This window comes from Ailuropoda melanoleuca, chromosome 3, assembly GCF_002007445.2.
Source record: "Ailuropoda melanoleuca isolate Jingjing chromosome 3, ASM200744v2, whole genome shotgun sequence".
NCBI lineage: Eukaryota > Metazoa > Chordata > Mammalia > Carnivora > Ursidae > Ailuropoda > Ailuropoda melanoleuca.
Genome location: NC_048220.1, coordinates 51,501,143 through 51,528,222, shown reverse-complemented (window position 1 = coordinate 51,528,222; position 27,080 = coordinate 51,501,143). Strand labels below are relative to the sequence as shown.

Below are 27,080 nucleotides of genomic sequence, written 5' to 3'. Positions count from 1 at the left end.
AAAAAGTGTTTGTTTCTGTGTTCAAATTACCATCTGCAGTTATTTTCTTAGCCCAATACAGTTTTGTTCCACGTACATCTTTTGTGCTATTTTGGCAAACATGTTATATTTCTATAAGTTAAAGGCCCAACATTATATTTATATATATATATATATAGTATATAGTCTATATATGTGTATGTATGTGTGTGTGTGTGCGTGTATATATAGATATATATATATAGATATATATATATGCACACAGCCTGTGTGTGTATATAATTGCTTTCTAAATCATTTCACAGAAGAAGGGAGAAGATACATCCATTTATACTATCTCTTATAATTTTACAATGTTCTTTGTTTTTTTCATATGGATTCAAATTACTGGGTGAGGTCATTTGCTTTTAGCCTGAAGAACTCCCTTTGGTATTTCTTGTAAAGCAAACCTGTTATCAATAAATCCTCCCTGCATTTTTCCTTTCCAGGGCGATCATTTTGCTTTCATTTCTGAAGGACAGCTTTGCTGGATATAAGATTTTTGGTTAACAGGTTTTTTTTTTTTTCCTTTCTGCTCTTTCAATATGTTATTCCACTATCTCTGGCCTCCACTGTTTCTGATATAAAGTGAGCTGTCAAAACGGATCTTATTTTATCATCAAGTCTGATCATCTCTGCCTTTTGATTGGATTGTTTAATTCATAAATATTTAATATCATTGATATAGTTGAATTGACATCTGCTCTTTTACTTTTTGTTTTCTAGGTATCATGTCTCTCCCCAATGCTTTCTTTTTCATTTAGCTACTGTATTCTAATTTAGCATTTAAATTTCTTTAATGATTTCTCACTACATTTTAAAATTATTCCTTAGTGACTTCTCTCTTATGAGTGGAAAGTTGTTTTACTCTTGCTGGTTTCAAGATATTTTCAAAGGTTTGCAAATCATATATCTAATAAAGCATTCATATCCAAAATATATAAGGAACTCCAACAACTCAGTAGCAAAAAAACAAAAACAAAATTAAATAAGCTGATTTTAAAAATGCACAAAGACCTAAATAGACATTTATCCAAAAAGACGTACAAATGGCCATAGGTACGTGAAATGGTGTTCAACATCACTAATTATGAGGGCAGCACAAATTAAAACTACAATGAGATATTGTCTCACAACTGTTAGGATGGCCATTATCAAAAGAACAAAAGATAACAAATGTTGGTAAGGATGTAGAGAAAAGGGAAGCTTAATATACTGTTGGTGGGAATGTATTTGGTACAACCATTATGATAAACATAATGGAAGTTCCTCAAAAAAACAAAAATATAACTGCATATGATCTGGAATCCTACTTCTTGGTACATACCCCAAAGAAGTGAAAGCAATATTTCTAAGAGATATCTGCACTGCCATGTTCACTGCAGCATTATTTACGATGGCAAAGACATGGAGTAATCTAAATGTCCATTGGCAGATGAATGGATTTTAAAAATGTGGTATATACACATAACAATGAAATTTTATTCAGCCTTAAAAAAGAATACAATTGTGCCATTTGCCACAACATGGATGAACTTGAAAGACACTGTGTAAGGTAAAATCAGTCAGATATAAAAAAAAATCAAATACTAGCTGATCCCACTATTTCGGGAACCTAAAATAGAGACTAGAAACGTGAGAATCAGAGAGTAGAACAGTGGTTGACAGCATCTGTGGAGAGGGGAAGGAGGGGAACGGAGAGGCAGTGGCATTGATCAAAGGGTATGCAATTTCATTTACACTAGGCAAGTAAATTCTAGAGATCTCCTGTAAGGCACGGTGCACACAGTTAACAACATTTACTGCATACTTAAAAAAGTGTTAAGGCAAAGGCTGACGATGACAGGGTTGTATTTGTTAGTACTGTTCTAGTATTAGGGGCTTTTTTAAAAAAAGATTTTATTTATTTATTTGAGAGAGTGAGAGAATTCGAGAGGGAGGGAGGGGTAGTGGGGAGGGAGCAGAAGAGGGAAAGAATCTCCATCAGACTCATGCTGAGCTCGGAGCCCAGGACCCTGAGATAGTGACCTGAGCCAAAACCAAGAGTTGAACACTTAAGCGACTGAGCCACCCAGGCGCCCCATCTAGTACTAGGGGCTTGTATACATTGTCTCGAATCCTCCCAGCTACTCTCCAAGGTGACATTTTAATTACAACTAGCTATAGGCTACCAAAAACAGAGGATGAGAGGCTCTGGAAAAGTGATGATCACAGTTTTTAAAAAGCCTACAAGACAAAGCTACTATTTATTTTCTTTTTCAAGATTAGTTTACTTAAGCTCAGAGAAACTTGCCTGAAGACACATGATCGTTAGATGACAGATCTAGGATTCGAACCCAGCTCTGCCTCAAAGCCTTGGTCCATCCTGTGCTTCTTTCCTGCATATTCTAATGGGAATACATAATTAGACATTTGATAGCCACAGGCCTGGAAATCATCAGAAAAAGCCTGATGTTGCCTCTATTAAATCCTTCCTGTCCTCTCCAAGAGCTAGACATTCCTTCTTTTTTTTTTTTTTCAAGATTTTATTTATTTATTCGACAGAGATAGAGACAGCCAGTGAGAGAGGGAACACAAGCAGGGGGAGTGGGAGAGGAAGAAGCAGGCTCATAGCAGAGGAGCCTGATGTGGGTCTCGATNGAACGCCGGGATCACGCCCTGAGCAGAAGGCAGACGCTTAACCACTGTGCCACCCAGGCACCCCTAGACGTTCCTTCTTTTGAATCTCCCTGTTGCAGCATCTGTGACACTTAGGTGCCCTCATCTGCCACATGCCAATCTCCCTCTCTGGTCTGTAAACACCTGAGAGCAGGGACCATGTCTTTACAACCCCGGGATCCAGTCTGGGACCTGGGCAGGGAACACGCTAAGGAAGTGTTTGCTGGATGACTGCATAAAGAAAGGCAATTAGAATTACAGCACATATACAGACAAAGTCCCAAGGGCTAAATCTTGGGAAGACCCTCTAGGGAGCAGAGAGAAGAATGAAGAATGAGTACTAGAAGAGATGAGAGCCNCCCAAGGGCTAAGTCTTGGGAAGACCCTCTAGGGAGCAGAGAGAAGAATGAAGAATGAGTACTAGAAGAGATGAGAGCCTCCAGAAGGAGCCAAAGGCAGATGCAGTTTCAGGGAGGAGGGGGTGGTTAACATTTTATTAGGCGTGGCCTCCAGACTCAATTCAGGTGATGTGAGGAAGCTTAGGGAAGAGGCTATTCCTGGGAACTCCTTTAAGGGTCCAAGCTGGGGCAAGTGCTGGGGTCTTTACCAAACAGGAACAGCTCAGGAGGCTCCCTGGGGGCGAGGGTCAGAGGAAGCACCTGCCCCATACTGGGAAGAATCTGTCCATCCCCTGGCTTTCCTCACTTCTCCCGGCTTCACAGCAGGCCATCCGGGATGCACTTCTGTGTCATAGCTATAAGAATTCATTTCTCTCTGAGGAGGGAAATCGCATTTCTGGGGGAACAACGCATCGCTCTGTGACTGAGAAAATGTCATCAGGGATCCTACACACGATGTGATGTACAGTGGGGTCTGCAGGAGCCACCGTCACACTATAAATGTAGTGTGCCCAGTGTGGGGAGAGGGCAGGCAACAGGAGGCTTCTTTACTGATCCAGCAGAAACCCAGGGGGCAAAGCTGTAGTGTGTAGTCCTACAGGACCCTCTCACTGGGTCGGAGGCTCACCCCAAGGGAGTGGTCAACTGGGAGCTGCCTTTTCCTGGGCAGTTCTCTACCATTTATCGTTCCTATTTGACTGCTTAAATGCGAACATTTCAACAAAGTTTATTTTATTGTTAAATCCAGAGGTACCAGTAACTGATACAGTTTTCAATTTGGAAAAATAAATAAAGTGAGATAGCAGCAGCTAACTCACTTCTCTCCTGGTCTGCCAATTTCTCTCCTCTATATATTCTGGATGTGATTATTGGCACATAAATGACATAGGAGCACTAGATAATAGCTACAAATGTGCAATTTTCCCTTGCAGAAAAGGATTAATATTTTTTCAGCTGCTCCAATCTCTGGTATAATTATGTTACTATAAGCATTATCCAAAACAAATATACTACAGTACCTTAGAACCAATTTTTAAATACTGATTTGTTTTCCTTCTCTTTAAAAATAGACATTAAAATTCAGTTTAGCAATTAATCTTACATCTGTCCTTTCCACCCTCTGGAACGGTTTTCTTATTGCCTCGGCCAATGTCATTTCCTCTGCCACACACCCCCTCCCCAAAGCACTCTCGGTTATGCTCACCTCCTCCCCTTGAAACCCTTGCTGCTCTTGGCCTCTGGGCAGTTGAGATTTTTCCTACCATTTATTTATGACTTTTCTCCACTCCACCCCTAAGATTAGCTGAAGATCTGTCACTAGCCCTCCTCTCTTCCACAGGCTCTCCCCTTCAGCATGTATCCTCTCCTGTGGGCTCTGCATCTCCATTCAGAGATGTCTCCAACACCCATCTCTAGGGCTAGTTTCCCTGCCAAGTCTCAGGACCCAGTTCTAAATGCCCTCCTGGGCAGTTTGTCCTGAGTCTGGTTGGCATCTTAAACTCAACAAAAAAATCACTGGGCACCAGTGATCACTGGGCTAAGGGTAGTCTGTGACTAAGACACTCAGTTCCTGCATTTGTAATAACTAAACCCTTCTTCCCTCTTCCCTCCCACACACAGGCTCCCTGTACTTCCCCACCAATCCCAGAAGTACAGTTTATATTTTATGCACTCCTGCCCGACACAATACCTGGGCATGAAATCTCAATGCCTTATGGTATGTTCCTCTCCCTTGCTCCCACTGCTAGTGGGTTGTGCAAGTCCAGGACTTCACTGGAAAACACCCTCTCCTCTCACAGACCCTCTGCATCACCCACAATCAGGCCCTCCACACCTACTGGCTGGACCACTCAATGCAAATGAATCTTAACTAATCCCGCTGGCTAATCTTGGACCCATTCTAAACACAGCAGTCTCCCAAAGGAGAGGTCTCACCACATCACTTCTCTGCTAACACCTCAAGCACTCCCTACCTGCACCAGAATAAACTCATGTAGTCTCCATGAACAGGTAAGTCCCCACCCACCCTTCCAAGTGCTCCCTTCTATGTATGCTCCACTTCAACAAAACTGAACCACAATCTACTCGCAACACCAGATTCATGGTTTTCCTGCCTTCAGCCTTTGCTCAGTCTATTCTCTCTCCTAGAAACCCCCTTTGCCCACCCCTGGCTCAGCAAGTCCACACTGTGCCTGCAGTGGAAATCCTGGGCAAATATGACAGTCTCCTGAAACCTTTTTTAAAACCACTCCTCCCTCAAACAGAATTAATCTCTCTGTCCTCTGGTCCCCCCACCGTTTTGATGGGAAGTGCCTTGTTCCCAGGCTTTTGTCTGGTGGATCTCTGTATTTGCCACAAAACTGTGCAAGTGTCTTGCACCAACTCAGTAAGAATTTGAGGAATGAACGAGTGGGGGAACCCCTGCTGGTGTCTTTCTGTGTCTAAACTGCTAAATTTTGAAAGGTTACATTCCACAAAGGCATCTCTGACCTATTAATGAGAAAAATGAGTAGCTAACTACATGATCAGACAGAAAGCCCGGAGAAGCCAACCACTTTCTCACACATATAACTTGGGTGTGTGCATTTACAGCTGGATCGAGTCCCACTGCAGGGCTTTCCTTTGTCCCTGTGAGCAGTCTAGTTAACTCTTACCAGTTTCCAATCAGTTTTTTGACACAGCAGTACTTTTCCTATTTCTGATTTAAATAGATTATGCAGAGACAATCAGCCACACTCAGAAAAGTCATTCAATTTCACGTTACACGGGAGGTAGGAAAAACCTGAAGGATTCACATTATAATTTTATCACCATGGCTCTGGTACTGAGAAACTATTTCCACAAAGCAGAATCACACTGTGCCTTGAACATCTAGGGACCATTCTGGGATGCATGGCTGTAAATGTGGTTAGGGACTGTGAAGACCCCCACTGTGTAGGAGAAAGACCAGGGTAAAGAAGTCAATAGCCATTTCAGTGGAGAAAAAAACAAATGTGCATCCCTCAACTGTCGATAAGAGATTTACTGTTCGGAAAGAAAACCTCTCCTTGAAAATGCTACATAAGGTTCCTTTGTAATGCATGTTGCTGTATATTGGTGAATTAGGGAAGTACTTGCACTTACATTATCACACGCCCCATTGTTTAAAATCATAGTATCACATTTAACCTTCACTATCAATAATGTTGGAGATGTGGCTGCTTGGCTGGGGGGAGGGGCCTAAGACAGCACTACCCACAGCGGGGTTCATAACCATCAGCTTCAGCCTCACCTGTGATCCCAGCTCATACTAGCATGAGGAACCTCAGGCCCACCCCAGGTCTGCTGTATCAAAACCTGCGTCCTCAAGTGAAGTCTGCATATGGTGTCTGAGAAGCAGTGGTCTGGATCATAATGTTTCCAAAACTTTCCTTTGAACAAGAATCATTCAGAATGCTTATAAAACATATATACGGTTCCTTATATATGGTTCCTATACAGGCTTACCCTAGTACTGATTCACGAAGTCTGAGAATGTATGTGACCGCTATTAAATGAGATAGTGAATTTAATGACTAATGAGATGCCTGACACACAGGGCAAAGAACAAACTCTAATCCTTCCACCTCCTGCTGTTATCACCACTACCAGAAGGGTGGCCAGATTTAGCAAATAAAAACACATGATGCCCAGTTAAATTTGCATTTCAGATAAACAAATAATATTTTAAGTGTACGCCAAATGTTGCATGACACATACTTTTATAAAAATATTATTTGCTTGTTATTTATTTCAAATTCAAATTTACCTGGGCACCCTGTATTTTACCTGGCAACTCTATATCCTGATTTTGGAATATCTGGGAGAGGGGAGTGAGTGGCAGAAAGGTTGGGAAAAATAGATCAGGCCCAGGTTATGGAGAACTTGGAATACCATACTCACGAGTTTAAGGCAACCTATACGTTAACCAGCAAACAATTTAATCAGGGATGTGATGCCACCCAAATCCTCCACTGCCCTCCCCCAGGCATGATCTGAAGAGCAATGACAAGCGGGCTGCTGTGACAAGAGTCTCCATTCCAAAGACCCTTTAAGGTGGGAACACGGAGGGTGCAGTGGTCATAATCATGGTCAGTGACCACATCACCAAGAATAGGGAAGTTAAAATTTCAAAAGCATAAGTTTATTTTGCATTAATTCTAACTCTTAAAGCATTTATTTAAACCCTGCCCTGATTCATAAAAATAATTTTAGCCAGCTACTTGACTTTTCACCAGAATAACTGGGCACAGCTGAGCCCTAGCCTGATTTACAAAGAGCTATTTGCAACTGGGGAAAAAAGTTCTCATTAACACACCAAAAGCCAGACTTCCAATGTCCTTCCAATGCCTACTCTGCCAGCACCTTGAGCTTGGCTTCTGGATGTCCTGTTTATCTGGTATAAAGCCTCATTTATAAAGTCAAGCAATTACCCAATAACTCTCAAGTCCATCTCATAGTCTATTTACTCTTATTTAACAGATAATTCTTTTTTATGTTTTTTTTAAAGATTTTATTTATTTATTTGACAGAGAGAAAGATAGCCAGCCAGAGAGGGAACACAGCAGGGGGAGTGGGAGAGGAAGAAGCAGGCTTCCCAACTGAGGAGCCTGATGTGGGACTTGGTCCCAGGACTCCAGGATCACGCCCTGAGCCGAAGCAGACGCTTAAGGACTGAGCCACCCAGGCGCCCCTAACAGATAATTCTTAACAACTTTAGTTATCTAGTTTCCTAATCCACAGCACAGTACATCAGGGGATGAGTTAGAGAGAGTTAAAGTGGCAGCAGAGACAGGATGATAGGAAGGGGTGAAGAAAAACCAAAGTATTACATAAAGAATAAAAATCAATACCCTGAATTCAGGGCACATTTAAATGATAGAAGATAAATTTAGAAATAATATAAAACACTTTTGATTTCCATTTAAGAAATATGCTTAAACAGGGGCACCTGGGTGGCACAGTGGTTAAGCGTCTGCCTTCGGCTCAGGGCATGATCCCGGCATTATGGGATCGAGCCCCACATCAGGCTCCTCCTCTATGAGCCTGCTTCTTCCTCTCCCACTCCCCCTGCTTGTGTTCCCTCTCTCGCTGGCTGTCTCCATCTCTGTCAAATAAATAAATAAAATCTTTAAAAAAAGAAAAAAGAAATATGCTTAAACAAGAAGAGCTTTGACTTTTGAGGAGGTAAACTTTATTTACTTAAAATATGTACCTCACTTCTCAAACAAGTTACATAGTGAAGTCACACATTTTAATCTAATGATTATCCTGACTTCAAGCTTACTGAAAAATTGCCTACAGAATATTCTAGGTTATATTATTTGTTCCCCTCTGATTTTTAAGTAGCATAATTCATCTATATCCAAATCCCTCCCTGCACTCTCAAATATTCCCCAAGAAGCTCAATAAGAATTCAGCAGTCTGGAATATTCTTATGTGAGAGACCATTATGGCAAACTCCACCCCCAGAATTAGTCTGGAATCCGTCAGAAAGAAAGCTACCAGGAGGAACAGTTGCCACTAAGAACTGGAGCCCCGTCAGGACCCCAATTCCTGTGAAAATGCAGGAAACAGCTGGCAAAGCTGCTCTGGGAAGACATTTGTGTCTGTCCAGGACTCACTGTTAGTCTGGGCAGCTCCTCAAACACGGGAGACAGGTGAACTCCATCCATCTCTGAAGATGGCTACGAGCACCCAACCACCTCCAAAACAACTTCCTTCAGGTTGTTTTTTTTTCCCCTTTTCCTTTTGAATTGTGTTGAATTTACACAACACAAAATTTGCCATTTTAACCATTTTTAAATGTACTATTCAGTGGCATTAAGTACACTCACAATGTTCTGCAACCATCACCACCATCTTTCCAAACAGAACTCCAAACAGAAACTCAAACTTTTGAGCAGTAATTCCTCATTCCCTCTCCTGTCCAGCCCCCAGTAATTCTAATCTACTTTCTGTCTTGAATTTGCCTACTCTTTGCAGTTATAGCTGCAGTCATACAATCANAGATAATTCCTATAACTGCAGTCATACAATCATTTGTCCTAAGGTTTTCAAGATTCTTCCATATTGTAGCCTGTCTCAAAGCTGCATNTTGCAGTTATAGCTGCAGTCATACAATCATTTGTCCTAAGGTTTTCAAGATTCTTCCATATTGTAGCCTGTCTCAAAGCTGCATCTTTTTTCTTAAACATTTCTTTTACGATTTACTTTCTATTTGTTTTCTCTTGTTTGATTTTACATTTGGTTTCTTATTATTTAACGTCATCCTTCCTTCCAACTTGGAACATCGCTAACCACCACATGGCTTCCTCCTGTCCATCCATTTCCTTCCTTAACTTGACAAGGTGGAGATGCTGACTCCGCCCCAAGGTGGTAACTTCTTTACACTTCAGCTCATTGCTATCAGGAAGCACTGTCCCTGAAGGATAGCAGCCTTGCTTTTCACATTGCTGGAACACATCGTGTTTTACTGTTCCACTGGAATCCCCAGGAGAAGGGGTGTGTGTGTGTGTGGTAGAAATATCTTTGCCATGAATGAGCCTACAGAAGTCAAGTATGGCAACCTATAAGCATATGGTCTCAGAGTGTAGAGAGGGAAGTCCAAGCATAAGATCACAGAGGTAAATTGGATTCTTGGTTCTGGAGGTAAAAGCATACTCCCCCCAAACTTCTCCCAAATATCCCTCAGTTCCTGCTCTCCCCCTCATGGCTATAGTATCAACTGTGGGTAGATTTGGTTTCACTTAGTTATTGGGAAGGGTAAAGAGACCCCATCCTAAAACCTTACCTGGTAGCCTAAAACTTGGCCTCTCACCATCGGTTCTCTCCTTTCTGGTAGGCACATTATGTCCATATTAACTGGGTTAACAGCAGGTCTTTATGCTACCCACCCTCAGCCTCTTTGAAGAAAAGGGGCCACACATTTTGTCTTACTTTGGTTCACGCAACTCCCTCCCAGGGACTGAGATATTCTTGGTAATGATTTTACTTAAAACAACTTTTTCTCTTCTTTTTGAACATTATAAATACCTAAATGTAAATACCAAAAGACATCAGGAATGTAATTTATTTTGTGTCTTGATCTTTGGTCATTCAGACGTCACCAACTATTCTCCAAATGCTTGTTTCTCGAAGAACAGAAATCTTAGTCTCCTAGAAGAAAGCTGGGCTCCAGCACTTACTTGAAAGCACCTTATTAACATCTTGTCTTAAGTAGAGCAATGCCCAACTTTCTCATCTTTTTTTTTTTAAAGATTTTATTTATTTATTTGACAGAGACAGCCAGTGAGAGAGGGAACACAAGCAGGGGGAGTGGGAGAGGAAGAAGCGGGCTCATAGCAGAAGAGCCTGATGTGGGGCTCGATCCCATAACCCCGGGATCACGCCCTGAGCTGAAGGCAGGCGCTTAACCGCTGTGCCACCCAGGCGCCCCCCAACTTTCTCATCTTCTCTTCCTAACTTCACAAAGGGCCGTACTGAATGTGAAGCAGTCCCTTTAACTTCCCATCTAAGAGCTTGATCCTCTGCTCTGCCCCAAACGGAACTCTCCCAGGCACAAACCAAGGGTGCCGTGTGGATGCAAAGTGCATCCTAGCACCTCCAAGGCAATTTGCCCTATGGAAGTGCCCAGGGATGTGGCTCCATCCTGCTCTCCTTGAGCTCTTCCCTGGGTGTCAGGAGAGAAGACGCTCTTCTTTGCCTCCCACCCCAACTTTCTCTGATGTTGCTTGGCTGACCTGATGGTACAGATGCGTGATGACCACTCCAACAAGCCCCAGCCTGGCCTCAGTGCAGCCTAGTAGGTCTTCTGTTTGGTTGAGAACTCCCTCAGCAGGGGCGTAATGAGCAGAGTCTGCTGTCCTTCTCTTTTCTTTCTTTTTTTTTTAAATGGTAATTATATCGATGTCATTTATTAAGGACAATGGTGCAAAGTTACTAGAAGAGGCAGTGTGAACAAAAGACAAGACAGGCAGATAAAGTGGACCCAGTATGAAGCCTGTCACATGCTCGATTCCCCACCATCCAAGGGCACCCCATCCTGGCCTCTGCCCGGGGACCTTGCGTCCGAGGCTGAGGAGTGGCACTTCTTTAATATGGCCTCTCTGCTAACTTTAGCTTTGACTACACTTCTTGCTCTTGAGATGTCAGACACCCAGGTAGTGTTGGCAGGAAACCGCAGCTATGACCAAGATCAGGGCAAATCTGAAAATTCCCCTCTGTACTGTCCTAGCGCTCTGAGCCTCAGGGTTTCTCTCATCTCCGCCCAGAGTCTCTGTGGCACCAGCCAGCCTCCAGAGGACGAGAAGCGGAGCCTGGTGCTCTCTATTTTTTTTTTTTCCAAAACAAAACTCAGCAATTTCTGGGCAATAAATACAGGCATGCCCCTGGTGGGGAGAGGGACTGAAGCTCTCTGATGATGGTGTTCCCTCCAGAGCTACTCTTTCCATTTTTGTAGTTCTGAGTCATTCAAATGTACTGCATTTACAAACACAAAGTCCCCCATTTCTCAACATTGCCAAAGTATTTTAAGCTGGTGAGTCTAGGCACATGATGTACTAAAATAAAGCCCATACTAATTTGACTACACTTAGCACCCAACAACTATAACTGCTTGGGTGAATGTTTACTGAATTATATTTGCACCATATAATTATATATGCTTTTCCTTTGATCTTTCCCTTCTTCTGAATAATCTGAATCTGCCATAAGTTCTTGGAAGGGTAAGACCTTGGTTTCTTATCTTCCTCCTCCTTCTGAATCTTCTCAGGCTCCCCACCACCTGATGTAGATCTGCAAGTAATGGAGCCTCTTGGCACAGAAAACTCCTCTATGTTAGTTGGGGAAAGGTGCTCATCTAGGTGGATGAATGACCAAAAAGAGCCTCCTCAGAGTAGAATTAGCAAAAGTCACCTTTTTCTACAGGCAGGTGGAATCAGCCACAAGCCAGGGTGAATGGCTTGGTAAGTGGAAGAAGGACTGGATTCCAGCACCAGCCAGGTGGCTTTGTGCAGGCTACAACTTTCACAACCGTACGTAACAGCCCCACAGTGTAAGTTGGCTACAGAAAGTGCTTGCGCTAGGATGTTCAGTAGTGTCTTAGTTGTCAGTTCTCTGTTTCCAGGCTTTGTCTTGAGAGTGAAAAAATAAACTTAATGGCAAAAATAAGCAATATTCCAACATTTAGAAATGTTTGCTCACTTAAGATTGCATTTTTTAACATAGTAAAATACACGACAAAATTTATCATCTTTAGTGTTTAGATAACAGAGATGTGAAAATAATTTAAAGATCATTATATTGTTTTTAAGCAAATTATTTACATTAAAAAATTAATTGGAAAAACTCATTGTGTACTCATCATTTTATACTTGATAAGAGATCTCAATTTTGGAATTGAAGATAAAAACTATACCCAAGGACCTCTTTTACTTTTTCTCTCACAATCTTAAAAAGGCCAATAAGAAATTTCTAAGTGTAAGGTAAGAATGTCATTTTGCAAAGATGTGTGTTGGGAATACTTACTTCAGTAATTTATCAGATTAACTCTTCAAGATGAATGTAATCAAACCATTTCCTACTCTCTGAAGCATTCTTCAGGAAGCTTAGGTCCTATAAAAGCTCTTGTTATGTAAGAATATTGAAAGGTTAGATTTCCCATGAAAGGGGGCGACTGCATCTTCATGTTTGGAATTCAAACCTACAAACCCAAATTATTTGTAGTTACTAGGTGATTAACATTTCAGATTGCCTTATTTAAACCAATCTGCAGTTAACAAATTCTTTAAACTGACAACAGTCGGAAAGTTCTACAGGGACTTCAAGGAGAGTTCCACACTGAATCAGGATATGTAAGGCCAGGACCACCAATGGAATCAGAATCCTCATTCAGGAATGTTCTAGTATGTAGAGATAAAGGGAGTCAGATGCAAGGATCAGTCTTCAGGTTCAAAGCTGTACTGTGAGAAAACCCTCAATGAGCCTCAGAAAGAAAGGCATGTACTATCATATTCTCACCATCCCAGAATGCTGCTTATTGTCAAGTTTCAGGAATGTGGCATGGGGTTTCTGTTCACTCCTATCCTGTGAAAATGGATCACAGACTCTCTGAATGGAGGAATCTTTTCAGGCTACTTGGGCCAATTCCACTATGACTTTAGAAACTTCAATTCTCTCAGGAGAATATGAATGACCAGAGGAAATAAGACCCAGGAATATAATGGCAACAAATTATTGAGTCTTCTTTTCCAATTTGGCAATAATGAATCCAAATAAGATTTTGCTAGTGTTGGTGGACAGGATGTTCTCTAGAAGCCAATAACTTTTTAATTCCAATTAGAATCACTATGACAGCTTAGAGGCTAAACAGAACCAGAGGGCGTATACACACACACACACACACACAGTGGATGTCAAACCTCCCTTCAAGAAACCGAGACAGATGTCAATGACAAAGGGATTATTAGGCAGGGTACACAGCTGCTGATCCTGAAATCTGCACCCTACACTTTTAGAGTACAAAGCCCCTCATTTTAAAATTTAGTTCACACTTACAAAAGTAGAAAAAAACACTCCTAAAATTCATATGAAACCACAAAAGACCTTGAATAGCCAAAGAAATCATGAGAAAGGAGAACAAAGAAGGAGGGCAACACACTCCCTGATTTCAAGCTATACTCAACAAACCAGTATGGTACTGACATAAAAACAAACAGACCAATGGAACAGAATCAAAAGCCCAGAAATAAACTCAAATTTATATGGTTAACTAATATTTGGCAAGGGAGCAAAGAATACTTAATGGAGAAAAGACAGTCTCTTCAATAAACAGTGCTGGGATAATTGGATATTTACATGTAAAAGGGCCCATAACTTACAGCACTCACAAAAATTAACTCAAAATGGATTAAAGACTTAAATGTAAAACCTGAAACCATGAAACTCTAGAAGAAAATATATGGATAAATCTCCTTGACATGGGTCTTGTAATGATTTTTTTGGATATGACACTTAAAGCAAAAGCAACAAAATAAAAAATAAACAAGTGGCACTACATCAAACTACAAAGATTTTGCACAGCAAAAGAAGCCACCAACAAAGTAAAAAGAACACCTATGGATTGGGAAAACAATATTGGTAAATCATATATCTGATAAGGGGTTAATATTCAAAATATTTAAAGAACTCCTACAATTCAATAGCAAAAAACAAATAACCCAATTTAAAAATGAGCAAAGGACCAGAATAGACATTTCTCCAAAAAAGAGATATGAAAAGCCAACGTGTATAGAAAAGATATTCAACAACAATAATCATTATGGAACTGCAAATTAAAGCCACAATAAGATATCACCTCACCCCTGTCAGAATGGCCATCACCAAGAGGTTGAGAGATAACAAGTGCTAGCCTGCATGGAGAAAAAAGGGAACCCTTGTGCACTGTTGGTGGCACTGTAAATGGGTACAGTCACTGGGGAAAATAGTATGGAGGATTCTCATAAAATTAAAAATAGAACTACCATATGATCCAGCAATTCCACTTCTGGGAATATATCCAAAAGAAACAAAAATTCTCAATGAAAATATACCCTCACTCCCATGTTCATAGCAACACTATTTGCAATAGCCAAGACATGGAAACAACCTAAATGTCTATTGATGGGTGAACGGATAAAGAAGTTATGGTGTACACACACACACACACACACACACACACACACTGGAATCTTATTCAGCCAAAAAAAAAACCAAACAAGGAAATCTTACCATTTGCAACAACATGTTGGGGCCTTGAAGGCATTATGCTAAGTGAAACAAGCCAGATGAAGAAAGAAAAACACTCACTTATATGTGGAATGTAAAACAACAATAACAATAACAAATACCCAAAGACCTAAAAAATAATAATAATAATAATAGGAAAAGAGATCAGACCTGTAGTTACCAGAGGCAAAGGGGGAGGGTAAGGAATAGGGAGAAATGGGGGAAGGTAGTCAAATGGTGCAAACCTCCAGCTATAAGATAATTAAGTACTAGATGTAAGGTGCAAAATGATGAATCTAGCTAATACTGGTGTATGATATACAGTTGACCCCTGAACAACACAGGTTTGAACTATGTGGGTTCAAACTACATACGTTATACACAAATTTGTTTTGATAAATACAGTATAGTAAATGTATTTTCTCTTTATTATGACTTTCTTTTCACTAGCTTACTTTGTTCTAAGAGTATAGTATTCTTATATAGAATATAGAATACATGTAACATACAAAATGTATGTCAATAGACTCTATGTTACCATAAGGCTTCCTATAAACAGCAGGCTATTAGTAGGTAAGTTTTGGGGGAGTAAAAAGCTACATGGGGAATTTTGACTGTGCAGAGGGTCGATGCCTCTAAACCCCACATTGTTCAAGAGTCAACTACCTAGGAAAGTTGCTAAGTGGGTTCTTATTCCTAAGAGTTCCCATGATGAGGAAACAAATTTTTGCTTTTCTTTTCCCCCCCTCTTTTCTTTTTATTGTATCTGTGAGAAGATGGACATTAGCTAAACCTAGGATGGTCATCATTTCACAATATATGTAATCAAACCATCATGTTGTACACCCTAAAATTATACAGTGATGTATGCCAATTATTTCTCAATAAAACTGAGAAAAATATAAAGAGTATACCCAGATGCTGAAAGATCAAAGCTTGGACTAAAGCTAAGACTGCATCACTTTGTTATCAACTTGGATATATTAATCTACCTGACAGCACTGGGAATGGGTGATACAGACTGAATGAAAGGACTGGTTCAATGAACAGTGAGCCAGCTTCTGTAATCTGCCTGTAGTCTAGTGGCAATCAGCAGTCAATAGGACGAAAGCAAAAGGTATCTCAGAAACTCCAAGCTTGTTTTGTTTTTTAAATACATACAGCTAAAGACAAAGGAGCTAGAAATATCAAAAGAATATATCTTCCTTTATTAGTACCTAAAAGAATAAAGGAGTGTATGGAGGGGTGGAGAAAGAGAAATTAGGGATAGTTCAGGTCATATTCATCCAGCTCAGTCTTCAAAGAGATCACCCTTTATAAGTGGCAAACAAAGTAAAAAGAGAGAGAGAGAAACTCTGTATGTTCCACGGAATTCCACCACAGGGGTAGAAACTACAGAAAGAAAGGTTAAAAGACATGCTTCAGGTCTACAAGAGATTTGTTTGTTTTCTTCACCATTATATTCCTAGAGTTTAAAATCATACCTGTCACATAGTAAGTGCTCAACAAATTTTTGTTGAATGAACATTATAGTTGTTAAGAGAAGATGTACAAATGTCAAATAATCTGACTTGATGCAGTCGATATCCAAGTATTGATTAAAATGAAAATCACTGCTCCATTTCTAGCCAAAAAATACATCCTAAATTCACAAAAATCTATATTTATTCTAGAATTATTTACAAATATTTTTTTAATTTCCAAGAGTTTCCAAAAATGAAAACAATGTCAAGTAAAATTCCATTCATATGTACAAACATATTCTTAATGCTTTGATGTTCGTGGTCTACCTCCGTTTTTGTCCAGCATGCCAACTGACCAGCCAATATTGTGGATGTTCTAAAGGAAAACTAGTATGTACTACAATAGGATATTTCTCCAGGAAACTCAGGGGACCACCCAGGTAGGCCTCCCAGGTGCTAGCTACTTCTATCCAGTCCTACTCTGGACCTGGGTCCTGCATGTTCCAAAACTGGACATATCAGCACGCCCTGAAAAGACCCATCTCTCAGAAGCAGACTCCCAGTAGTCAGCCTCACCAAGACAGATGGAAAAAAACAGAATGGACATTTGGTGAATTAAAACAAAGAAACAGAATTGCCAAGAAGACTGGCAGGTTTTGGCAAACACATTCCTGATGGGCAAATTCTAAAGAAAGGTGAATTTGAAAACTTTAAAGTGCTATGGAGCGTGGAATTAGAACACAAGGTCTTTGCTACAAGACTCATGTCTTCCCAGACTCCAGGCTAATGTGGCCTTCCTTACAATAGGGTCCAACATCTGCATCTATGGCTTTCTCCCATTGGTCCTCCATGACTAACGAAGTCAATTTGAAACAACACATTCTTAACTTTAGATATATCAGTATCTTCAATGAGGTCTCAAAGTGGTAATGATCTTAGAAACTGTCATCTCAAATATTTGTTGAGATTCTATTATGTACCAGGAACTGATTGGGTAGGGGAGAGACAGTAGTTAACCACACAGACAAAAACCCCTGGTTCCATGGGGCTTATATCCCCTCTATTTTAACTTCTGCTCTGCCTCTTTAAGATGACTTTGTACTATGGGCTGATTTCACATGTTAACTCTCGGAAAAAATCCTATTTCTCATTTGTGACTGTTGCCATTATGTACTGTCTATAAATACAAAAAAAACCAGAAAACAAAAAACAAAACCAGACAATATCCTCTATCAGGGTTTTAGAAAAGGGCGGAAAAAGATCTAATACCAGCAGGTGATTATACTGTTGGAGTCCACAAACAAAAAATGAATTTTATATCATCCCTTGAGACATCAGAGTGGTATATTTCTGCCAGTAATTGAGAATATCGTCTTCTCCTAGAAGTAAACCCAATAGAGAGGACTTTAAATGAAAATGTTAGAGAACTGGAAAGCAACATGGGGTGAGGAGCTGGGGTGTGTGTTCCACAGTCTGCCTCTCCCAGTACGCAGCCCTGCAGGCAAGCCGCCCACAGGGCTAGGGCTCCTCCCCTCACTTATAAGATGACAGGGTCTGCTTAAATCCCTAAGACACCGAAAGCTGGGAAATACCAGGATTTCCCTTGATAATAGGAACCAATCCTTACTCATCTCAATCTCCCTTACAGGGCCTCAGGCCATGCCCCACACATAAAGCCACTCCACAAATACTACTTAACCTAACACAGAACCTATTGTAACATCAAGGCAGCTGAAGTCACTGATATGGCAGATAAGATGTTTAAAAATTTGTGTTCTTTAGCTGTCGAACCCTTTAATAAGTAGCCTTGCTCACTGTGCTCCTCTCAAGAGCCGTTTGCACAGCCAAGAACTTCTTCAATGCTTGAACCGAGAGGCCTTTGCAACCTTTCCTGCACAACCCCGCAGCACCCAAGAGTTACACATCTCTTCCTTTTCCCGCAACTTCCAGGCCTTCCCACTCTCCTGGCTGCTCCTCTTGCTCCGGCTTCTCTTTGTCAGTCCTCCTCCTCACCATCAGCCCCGTAAACGGCCTTCTGCAGGACACTGCTGGCCCCCTGGTTAAGTTCACTTAAATGACATTGGTAGTGTGATCTTAAATGAGATGGCTCACAAACCAACTATGCTCCAGCCCAAACGGAGAGTAGCCCGCGGGGCTCTTCGGACACCCCCGAGGATCTCTCAGTGAGAAGTCTAAAAGCAACTCTTCATCCTTCTTCCTCATGTGAAAACCTGCACTCTGCATTACTTAATTTGATGAATCGCCTTCTTTTCATCAACTGTCCACTTGTTCCACCATCTGAATTAATCAAGGACCAATCACTGATGACTCCACCCTCTGGAATAGCCCTTAAATCCTTGCCTTTTCCCCACTCCGTTGGTGAGGTCCTAACCCCTCATGTGGTCTCTCAGCCTCAAGTCTCTTTACTTAACACCTCTCTCCCAGCTATTGATACTTGCTTCTTTGTATCGTTAACCTGCAGGCATTCGTGAGTTCTCTGTACTACAGGGTAACTTCTTTGGATATAGAAACCTTGTCCTTGGGGCGCCTGGGTGGCACAGCGGTTAAGCGTCTGCCTTCGGCTCAGGGCGTGATTCCGGCGTTATGGGATTGAGCCCCACATCAGGCTCCTCCGCTGTGAGCCTGCTTCTTTCTCTCCCACTCCCCCTGCTTATGTTCCCTCTCTCGCATCTGTCTCTCTCTCTGTCAAATAAATAAATAAAATCTTTAAAAAAAAAAAAAAGAAACCTTGTCCTTATTTGTCCTATTATCCTCTGTGGTAACACTGTGCTTTGCACATAATAAGTGCTCAATTAAATAGACTTTGGTAATAAAGCATGAATTATCTTAAAGCAACTACACTTCCTCCCTCAAATAGCAGTTTGTTAGATAATTAAATATTTACTCTAACTTTTACCCAGTCCATTAACATGTTATATACACACACAGACCATACACATAGACACATGCACACCCAGGATGCTCTTAACTCCCTTGAAGTCAAACTTCTAGCAAACACCAAGAGATGATCTATCTCCCAAATAATTGAGACATAATTTTGTTCATATTTTTGTTCCTGATCTCCCTTGAGAAAATGACAAAATGCTCAGTAACAAATGAGAAATTATTTCCAAATCTATATCTCCCAATACCACCAAACATGGGTCATGCATCTTTCTTGCATTTGATCCCATTGCTATGACTTAGTGTGGTAATTATATTGCAAAGCTATTATTTGATGAAATGAAAATGGCAAAACAATTTAAACGCCTGTCTAAAAAAACTCCATTAGAATGCAATTATAAGTGAAATTACAATGGCAAAATAATTGAAATGCAAGTCTGGAAGGCACAGTTAGGAAACCATTAAAATTCTTCTGCTGAGGACTCGCAATGTTGAGTGAAACCATATACTCCTGGGGACACATTTTTACTTCATTAAAGCAGTCAACATTTATGGAAACATGAAAATATCTGTGCTCTGATTGTCCCACAGCATTATCTACACTTCCAGATGCCACCTAGGGGTGTGTAACATCATCGGGGTTTACAGGTTTCTGGGATAGACTGATAAGAGAACCATGGGCGATACTGTGCTTCCACTCAGGACCAAGAAGATAAAGGCACAAGGGCAAGCTCAGTTTAGATTTCCCTGCAATGTTTCCAGTGTAAAAGCTAGGATATAATGGGAAAAAATTTTTGTCCTAAAATTAAGCTTCCAATTATTAAATATGTGTGTGGATGTATTTTAAAGGATCTATCTTCTTAAATGTTCTGATTTTGCAAATTCTTGATAAATATTTTGATGCCCAGGTTTACATAAATACATCTGCTCACCAAAAGAAAAAAACAAAGGCAAAACACAGTGCTAGATATACAAGCGATACACTGAAATGATCAATTTGACAAATGACTAAGGACCCTCCTCTGAATCATGTTCTGCATTTTGATGGCTGAACACACAGTTGAGTCTACCAGCAAAAACATGCAAAACATGCCCCATTCCCACCGCCCCCCCCCAGTCTGCTTCCATGGATCTCTCTCAGTTAAATGACTAAAAAAATAGATGCTAGGAGGAAGTCATATAAAGAAACAACTGTTAAAGAAATAAGATATAAATCCTTTTCTCATTTATGATTATCTCTGTCGCAATGTCACAGAACAGATAGAAAATGGCATTTTGGGGTACCTGGGTGGCTCAGTTGGTTAAGTGTCCAACTCTTGATTTAGGCTCAGGTCATGATCAGGGTGGCGAGATCAAGCAAGGGAAATAAGTGGGAATGTTAACTAAGCTTTGCAACAACATGAACCTTGAGGGCATGGTAACTTTATTTTTGTTTAATTTAATTAATTATTTACTTATTTATCTTGGAGAGAAAGTGTGTGTGTGCGAGCATGTGCAAGGGGAGGGGCGGAGAGAATCCCAAGCAGGCTCAGAGCCTGATGTGAGAGATGTGAGATCATGACCTGAGCCAAAATCAGATGTCAGATGCTTAACCTACTGAGCCACCCAGGTGCCCCATGGTAACTTTAAAACAAAAATCAAATCTGCTATCTAGATATTTTATAGAGAGCTCATATTATTTTCGCACATATAATTGAGATATTAATATGATTTGAAAGAGACTTTTAAATCATATGAGGAAGCTTTTCCAGTTTAGGTGCAAAGGTATGAACTTTGAAAACGATAGAAAAAGTCATCTAGAGAAAATTCTATGAGTAAGATAAGAATCTATTCCATGAATAAATTCTATGAGATAAACAAGCAAACATACACATAGATTATAGGAAAAAAATTAGCAGGGTCCCCAAAGTATTTAAATCATAGTATCACACATAAAATTTGAAATTTGAAATCACATTTGTCAGAGTTTTATAGAATTAACCTCTATATTTAGAAAAGTACTCAAATAGGTTTTCATATAATAGCTTTATTAGCTTCCAAAGGCATATCTTTGGAAGTTAATAAAGGAGAAACCAATAAAAACATTTATAATATTATAAGTTAAAATCTATTGCTCTAACTTTGAAATGCATAAAGATATAAGTTGGATTAATGGGTGGATAGATGATAAAGAAAATATGGTATTAAATGTTAACTATAGGATCCAGGTGGTGGATATATATGGGCATCCTTGTACAATATTTTTTACTCTTTTGTATGTTTAAAATTTTTTGTAATAAAGCATTGGGGAAAAAATGCAGTGCTCTGGATGAAAAGTATTTACTCTATTTGTTAACTGTGCTCAACAAATAATCCAGGTTCAGAATTTGTCTCACTGAGGCAGTGCACTCACCTAGCCATCCAGATCCTGAATTTGGAATGCATAGGTCTGTCTCAGCGCTGGGCAACACGAAGCCAACAACAAACACCTCCACACCATCCGCCATCAGGGCCATGCCCAGGACAAAGAAAAGGGCCCACTGGAAACGGCCGTGACCACACTCTTGGATTATCAGCTCATACTGCTGGGCTAGTTCTTCCTCATCAGCTTTCCTCTCTGACTCCAGCTCCTGCCGGTCCTTGTGCACATCCCCCTTGGGCTGCCCCACTGACACAATGCTGTCCTTCCCTTGGTTCATACTGGGGATGCCCTGATACTCCCCTTCATAGATTTCATCTTCTTCATCATGACCCTCGGTAGCTTCACTGGAGCCTTCATCATCATTGGCCTCCCCATCATAGGTCTCTCCCGGTGGGTAATAGTCATCATCCTCTTCATCTTGGAATCGACTGTAGGACCTCTGCGTGTATTCATCCTGGGCCCGGTCCACTGCCTGACTCACCCTCTTCACTGTTTGTTTCTTCACCTCTCGGGCAATGTCCTTGGCACCCTTCATCAGTGAAGTCCTATCCTTGTAAGAGTCTTCCATCTTCTCTCAACCAATGGCCAACGCAAAGACGGGAATTCTTCAGACTCTGATCAGTGGTTCGGCCCTGACTGCATCATCCACTTTGGGGTCAAAACAGAACTGCAAAAGAAGAAAAACCACACGAAATATTTATTATTCCTTTCTTGTCTTTTTTACCATTTATTTCTTTGTCTCTTTTCACTGCCCCTCAGACTAAGACACAGAAATAGCTTTTCCTTTCTTTGATCTCACTGTCCACATGCACACTGGATGCTGGTTCTCTGCTCAGGTGTGATCAGCGCTTGCAATACTTATTGGTTTCACTGTTGTTAATTATTATTATTTGGTGTTTAAGAAACTCTGTCCCCTGGGAACTTTAATAGAATACACAGGCATTCCCCAGAGAGTAAAACAGGACATCTGGCCCCTCTGAAAGCACATCTAACACATTTGAAGGTGTTATAAAGATATACTCTGATTGAGAAAAATAGTATTGCTCAGAGACATACACACACCGCAAAGGCAAATATATATGTATATTTGTAAAATGTGTTTCCCCTCTACTTTCACTCTATCTCCTTCCAATAAAGAAAGACTCATATGGCACTCAAAACTGCAATAGAATATTTCAACCCCCTAGCATAACCCCCCAGTATAACCATCATATCAGTAGGAAATGGGTAGAGTTCATCAAATGATTTCAGATTTATTTGATAAACACTGGACTAAAACATATGGTTAGTCTAGTCGGGGTCTGTCCTTTCAGAGGTCACCCCCAGACCAGCAGGGACAGGTAAGCCACATGCCATGTGCTTTCACAACCCCATCCTGTAAGTACTCCAAGCTCTGTCTCTACCTTCTTCGTCTCTGGACACACATACACCCCTTGTCCCACTGCCACTCCAGTAAACTGCTGTCTTGGATACCAGAGTCATGGGTCTCCTGTAACCCACCATTTGGTTTTCTTTCTCACTGAGAGCAGCCTATGTCTTGGCTCACATTAGGGCTGAACACATGGTAACTGATCTTTCACTTGTCCACTGAGCTGTCTCCTCTGGTGGCCCACCATTGTAGAGAGATGATATAAAGGTGAGCGAGTCCTTCTCCTCTATCATGAACTTCCCAAGCTCTACTCTGTGGCAGTGTTGCAAACATGAGTTACATAATAACCATTTCTACCTTCTTTTCGTATCCAGTATAAAATACTTGATAAGTAGCTATACAAACATACACTTAAACGGCTCATTCAGACATCACAAACAAACCCAGCAATAATGACAAAAAGATATTTGCTTGCAAACGGACTGTTCATCGTTCCCACTGAATAACTGCAAATGCCCAGGAGGCACACAGAAGCATGGTTCTGCAAGGCCTGTGTTTTGGAAGACGGCAAAATGAAATTAAAATAAACATATGATTACAAGCCTTTTTGCCAAATGTCTTAATGGAAGGTTTTTATGTTTGTTCTTTTCCTTTTTCTCTTCTTCCTTTCTTTCTTTCTTTCTTTCTTTCTTTCTTTCTTTCTTTCTTTCTTTCTTCCTTCCTTTTTCTTTCTTCCTTCTTTTTTCTTTCCTTTCTCCTTCCTCCCTTCCTTCCTTCCTTCCTTCCTTCCTTCCTTCCTTCCTTCCTTCCTTCCTTCCTTCCCNCCTTTCTTTCTTTCTTTCTTTCTTTCTTTCTTTCTTTCTTTCTTCCTTCCTTCCTTCCTCCCTTCCTTCCTTTTTCTTTCTTCCTTCTTTTTTCTTTCCTTTCTCCTTCCTTCCTTCCTTCCTTCCTTCCTTCCTTCCTTCCTTCCTTCCTTCCTTCCTTCCTTCCTTCCCTCCCTCCCTCCCTCTCTCCCTCCCTTCCTCCCTCTGGAGAGCTAAGAGTCAGGGGAAGGGAGAGCTGAGAGGACCCATGAGCTGAGTAAGAAAAGATGAGCAGGCAGCTGGAAAAGATTTTGAGGATGGAGGCTTAGAGACTAAAATGATATTCCTCTTATTTCAGGGTGAATCACTGAGTTACACCACATTATATGTGTCAGACATCATTTTAATAAAAAAAAATGTTTGATTTTGTGTGTACTCAATGTCAGACATTGTGCCAAGAACTTTATATACATTTTTAATTATTTTATTTAATCCTTACTTCAATCCTCCCAAACAGATTTTATAGTCTCCATTATACAGGTGGGAAGATTAAGTCTTATTGAGATTAAATAACTGGCCCAGGGTCACAAAGCTCATTAGCAGAGATGCTGGCACTCCAGCCCAGATGTGTCTGACCCCAAAGACTTGCCCCTTACCCCTCTCTGCTTTACCCAGTGCTTTTGCTAAGATCTTAGTAAATGCAGTAACAGTCCTCCTGGTAATTCTGGTACCTTGGTTTCCTACACAAAAATTGTTTTATAGCCTCTTGCCTAAATCTGTCTTATCTTCACTCATGATAGGCTTTATATAGATAATAATTCCAAAAAATGGTCTTGTTTGTTCAGATAAACTATCCCAACATGGTGGCTGTACTTCAAAAGATAATCCTGTAGTCATTCTAAACAAGATGTCAGTGGGCAAGAAGGGCAGGAAAGAAGGCAAAGCAATGAACCTCCGACCACCTCCAGTCAAGTTCAGCTGCCCGCTCTCTGTAATGCAAGATGGTGTACTTCTCCATGAAATAAGGATAATGACATACCACACCTCACAGTGCTGTGGGGATTAATAAATGGTGGTTATACTGTGTCCAGGAGAAAATGTGACATGTATTAAGTGATTTTAATTCAGGTTCCCCAGAAACAGAACCCGTGATAAGGAATCAGGTGCAAACCATTTATTAAGAGGAGTTGGTAAAGGAGGGGACAACTGAGGCAGGACAGGCAGTTTTAGGCAGGGTCCTGGGGGGAGGCGGGCTTCAGCCTCCGCTCAGAGTTATTCCCACTCAAGGCAAAGGTGCGGGGCTTTCACACTCCCACTCCCACCCATTGTTGGCTAAGGGCCACCCAGGATGAAGATGGACTATGGTCACTTCTGACTCTCACATCCAAAGCTAAGCAGCTCCCGGGGCCCAAGGATGGTCCTCTGAAGGGGTACAGGTGCTGGCTAGTGGAAGCAAAGGCCCCCTGGAGCCAGGGGAGGAAAGCAGAGACAATGAAGAGGGTCCAAGAGTATCTAGGCACAGGAGCTTCATTCAATAAAGATGAGAATATTTATCTGCAAAAACAACAACAACAACAAAAACCTGAGTATCTAGGCAGGGCATTCACAGGATCTGCTACAATAAGGGTTTAATAACTACTTGTTTAGATGCCCTGCTAATCATGCTAAGCAGTAGGACCCACAGCTGATTAAAACCTGAATTTACAGAAGCGGCTCTTACAGCCGAATAATATTTACAGCACGGTTTATCGGATATATTTAATGACATGCACAAATCAGCTCTATTTCCATGTGTGTGCCAATCATTTTGCACAAATAATAATTTATACACATAAAAGAGAGTTATTCTCACAAAACAGACTTTTGGTTCTTTTTTTTTTCCTTTGATGATTGATGCCACACAGCATATACTCACTCACACCATATATGATATCAAAATCATCCTACATGTGTACCCATCGCGCACAACCCTCCCCAACACACACAGAGCTGTTTCTCTCAGTTTCCCCACACTGTCCCCAAACCTCCAGTCCTTCCTTCTGCTTTACCCCTCATCAGCACCATCATCAAAAGATCTGGGATAGGTTCTCCTCACCAAAATGTTCCAGAATCTTCTGGATACTGGGAGAGTCCATCATTTTAATAACTGTATTTATGCAGCTTTGAAGCCATTGTGCACACACAGAGTAATGAAAACAACAATAGCTGGCCCATTATTACGTCGGCCCTAGGCACTATCACAAAACAGGAATCTTAACAACGGTCATACACTTTTTAAATCTCCATTTTACAGATGGGAAAACCGAAATCTGCCCAGTAAGAATTCACACCTACACAAGCCTACTCCAAAGCCCAACCACTTAGACTACGTCTACCAGCAATTAGTAGAAATGGGAGCCCATGAGAGTAACAGAGATCTGAAACTGTAGAGTTGGGGAAGAAGACAGCCCCACCTCCCATGCCTGGATGACAGAAACCCCCAAAAGTCCTTGCAGGTCTCTAGCACGTTGGGTTTGGGGGAAGGAGCTCATTACCTAACAACCCTCTTTCCCTCCTAAGTTCGGATCTAAAGGAGACATTCAACAGAGGAGACAAATGGTGATCAGTTACACCAGCTGATGGAGAATTGTGCCCACGCTTTATCCCGGATGCCACACCTTCTTCCCAGTCATGGGACTCTGCACCATGCCGGACTCCTTCCTGGAGAGAAGGCTGTCCAGGGAGCTTCCCATGCTGCAGGAGTAGCAGACCTAGGGAAGCACCTCCATGGGAGCTGAGGCCAGCAGGCCAAAGTCTTTTCCCCAGTTTGCAGAGAAATTGCTCCTTCTTTCTTGGGGGGTATGTGCATGGTGGGAAAGGGAGAAGCTGCAAGTGTTTTTCCCACATCTGTCTCTCCTGGGGAGCAGTGGAAATCCCTGTACCTGAATGGAAGTTGAGAAGAGGGAAAAATGCTTCACCTTAAGTCAGTGCTATATAATTTGGTCAGGACTATAAGAGCACACACCAGCCACCCCAATGAGAGCCTTATCACTTTCCATCTCTTAGGAGCTAGAACATAAAACTAATTATACGTGATGACATTATAGTAATGTCACAAAATAGAGCTTCATTAAAATAAAAGGGCAATGACATGAACATTAAAATTTGCAACAAGTCCAGAAATATTTTGAGGGACTCTATAATGCATTAGTCCAAACTAATACACATTTTAGTCTATGATTCGTGTCAGAAAGAAAGGCAATACTTAGTAGCCACCATCCACATTGGAAGTAGGGCTGACTG

At 41.1% G+C, this 27,080-nt stretch overlaps 1 protein-coding gene across 3 annotated transcripts in view; it reads right to left on the bottom strand.

The window, feature by feature from the left end:
• The window catches only part of SV2C (synaptic vesicle glycoprotein 2C), a 213,014-nt gene that overhangs the window by 135,792 nt on the left and 50,142 nt on the right, over positions 1 to 27,080 (bottom strand). For 2 of the 3 annotated variants that reach the window (XM_002917214.3, XM_019797474.2), the window contains exon 2: positions 21,618 to 22,293. In XM_002917214.3, coding sequence (XP_002917260.1) covers positions 21,618 to 22,194 — 577 coding nt within the window. In that variant the 5' untranslated portion in view covers positions 22,195 to 22,293. Of the gene's footprint in view, positions 1 to 21,617; positions 22,294 to 27,080 lie in introns of those variants that run through there. The other variant, XM_034656383.1, reaches the window with a different exon arrangement.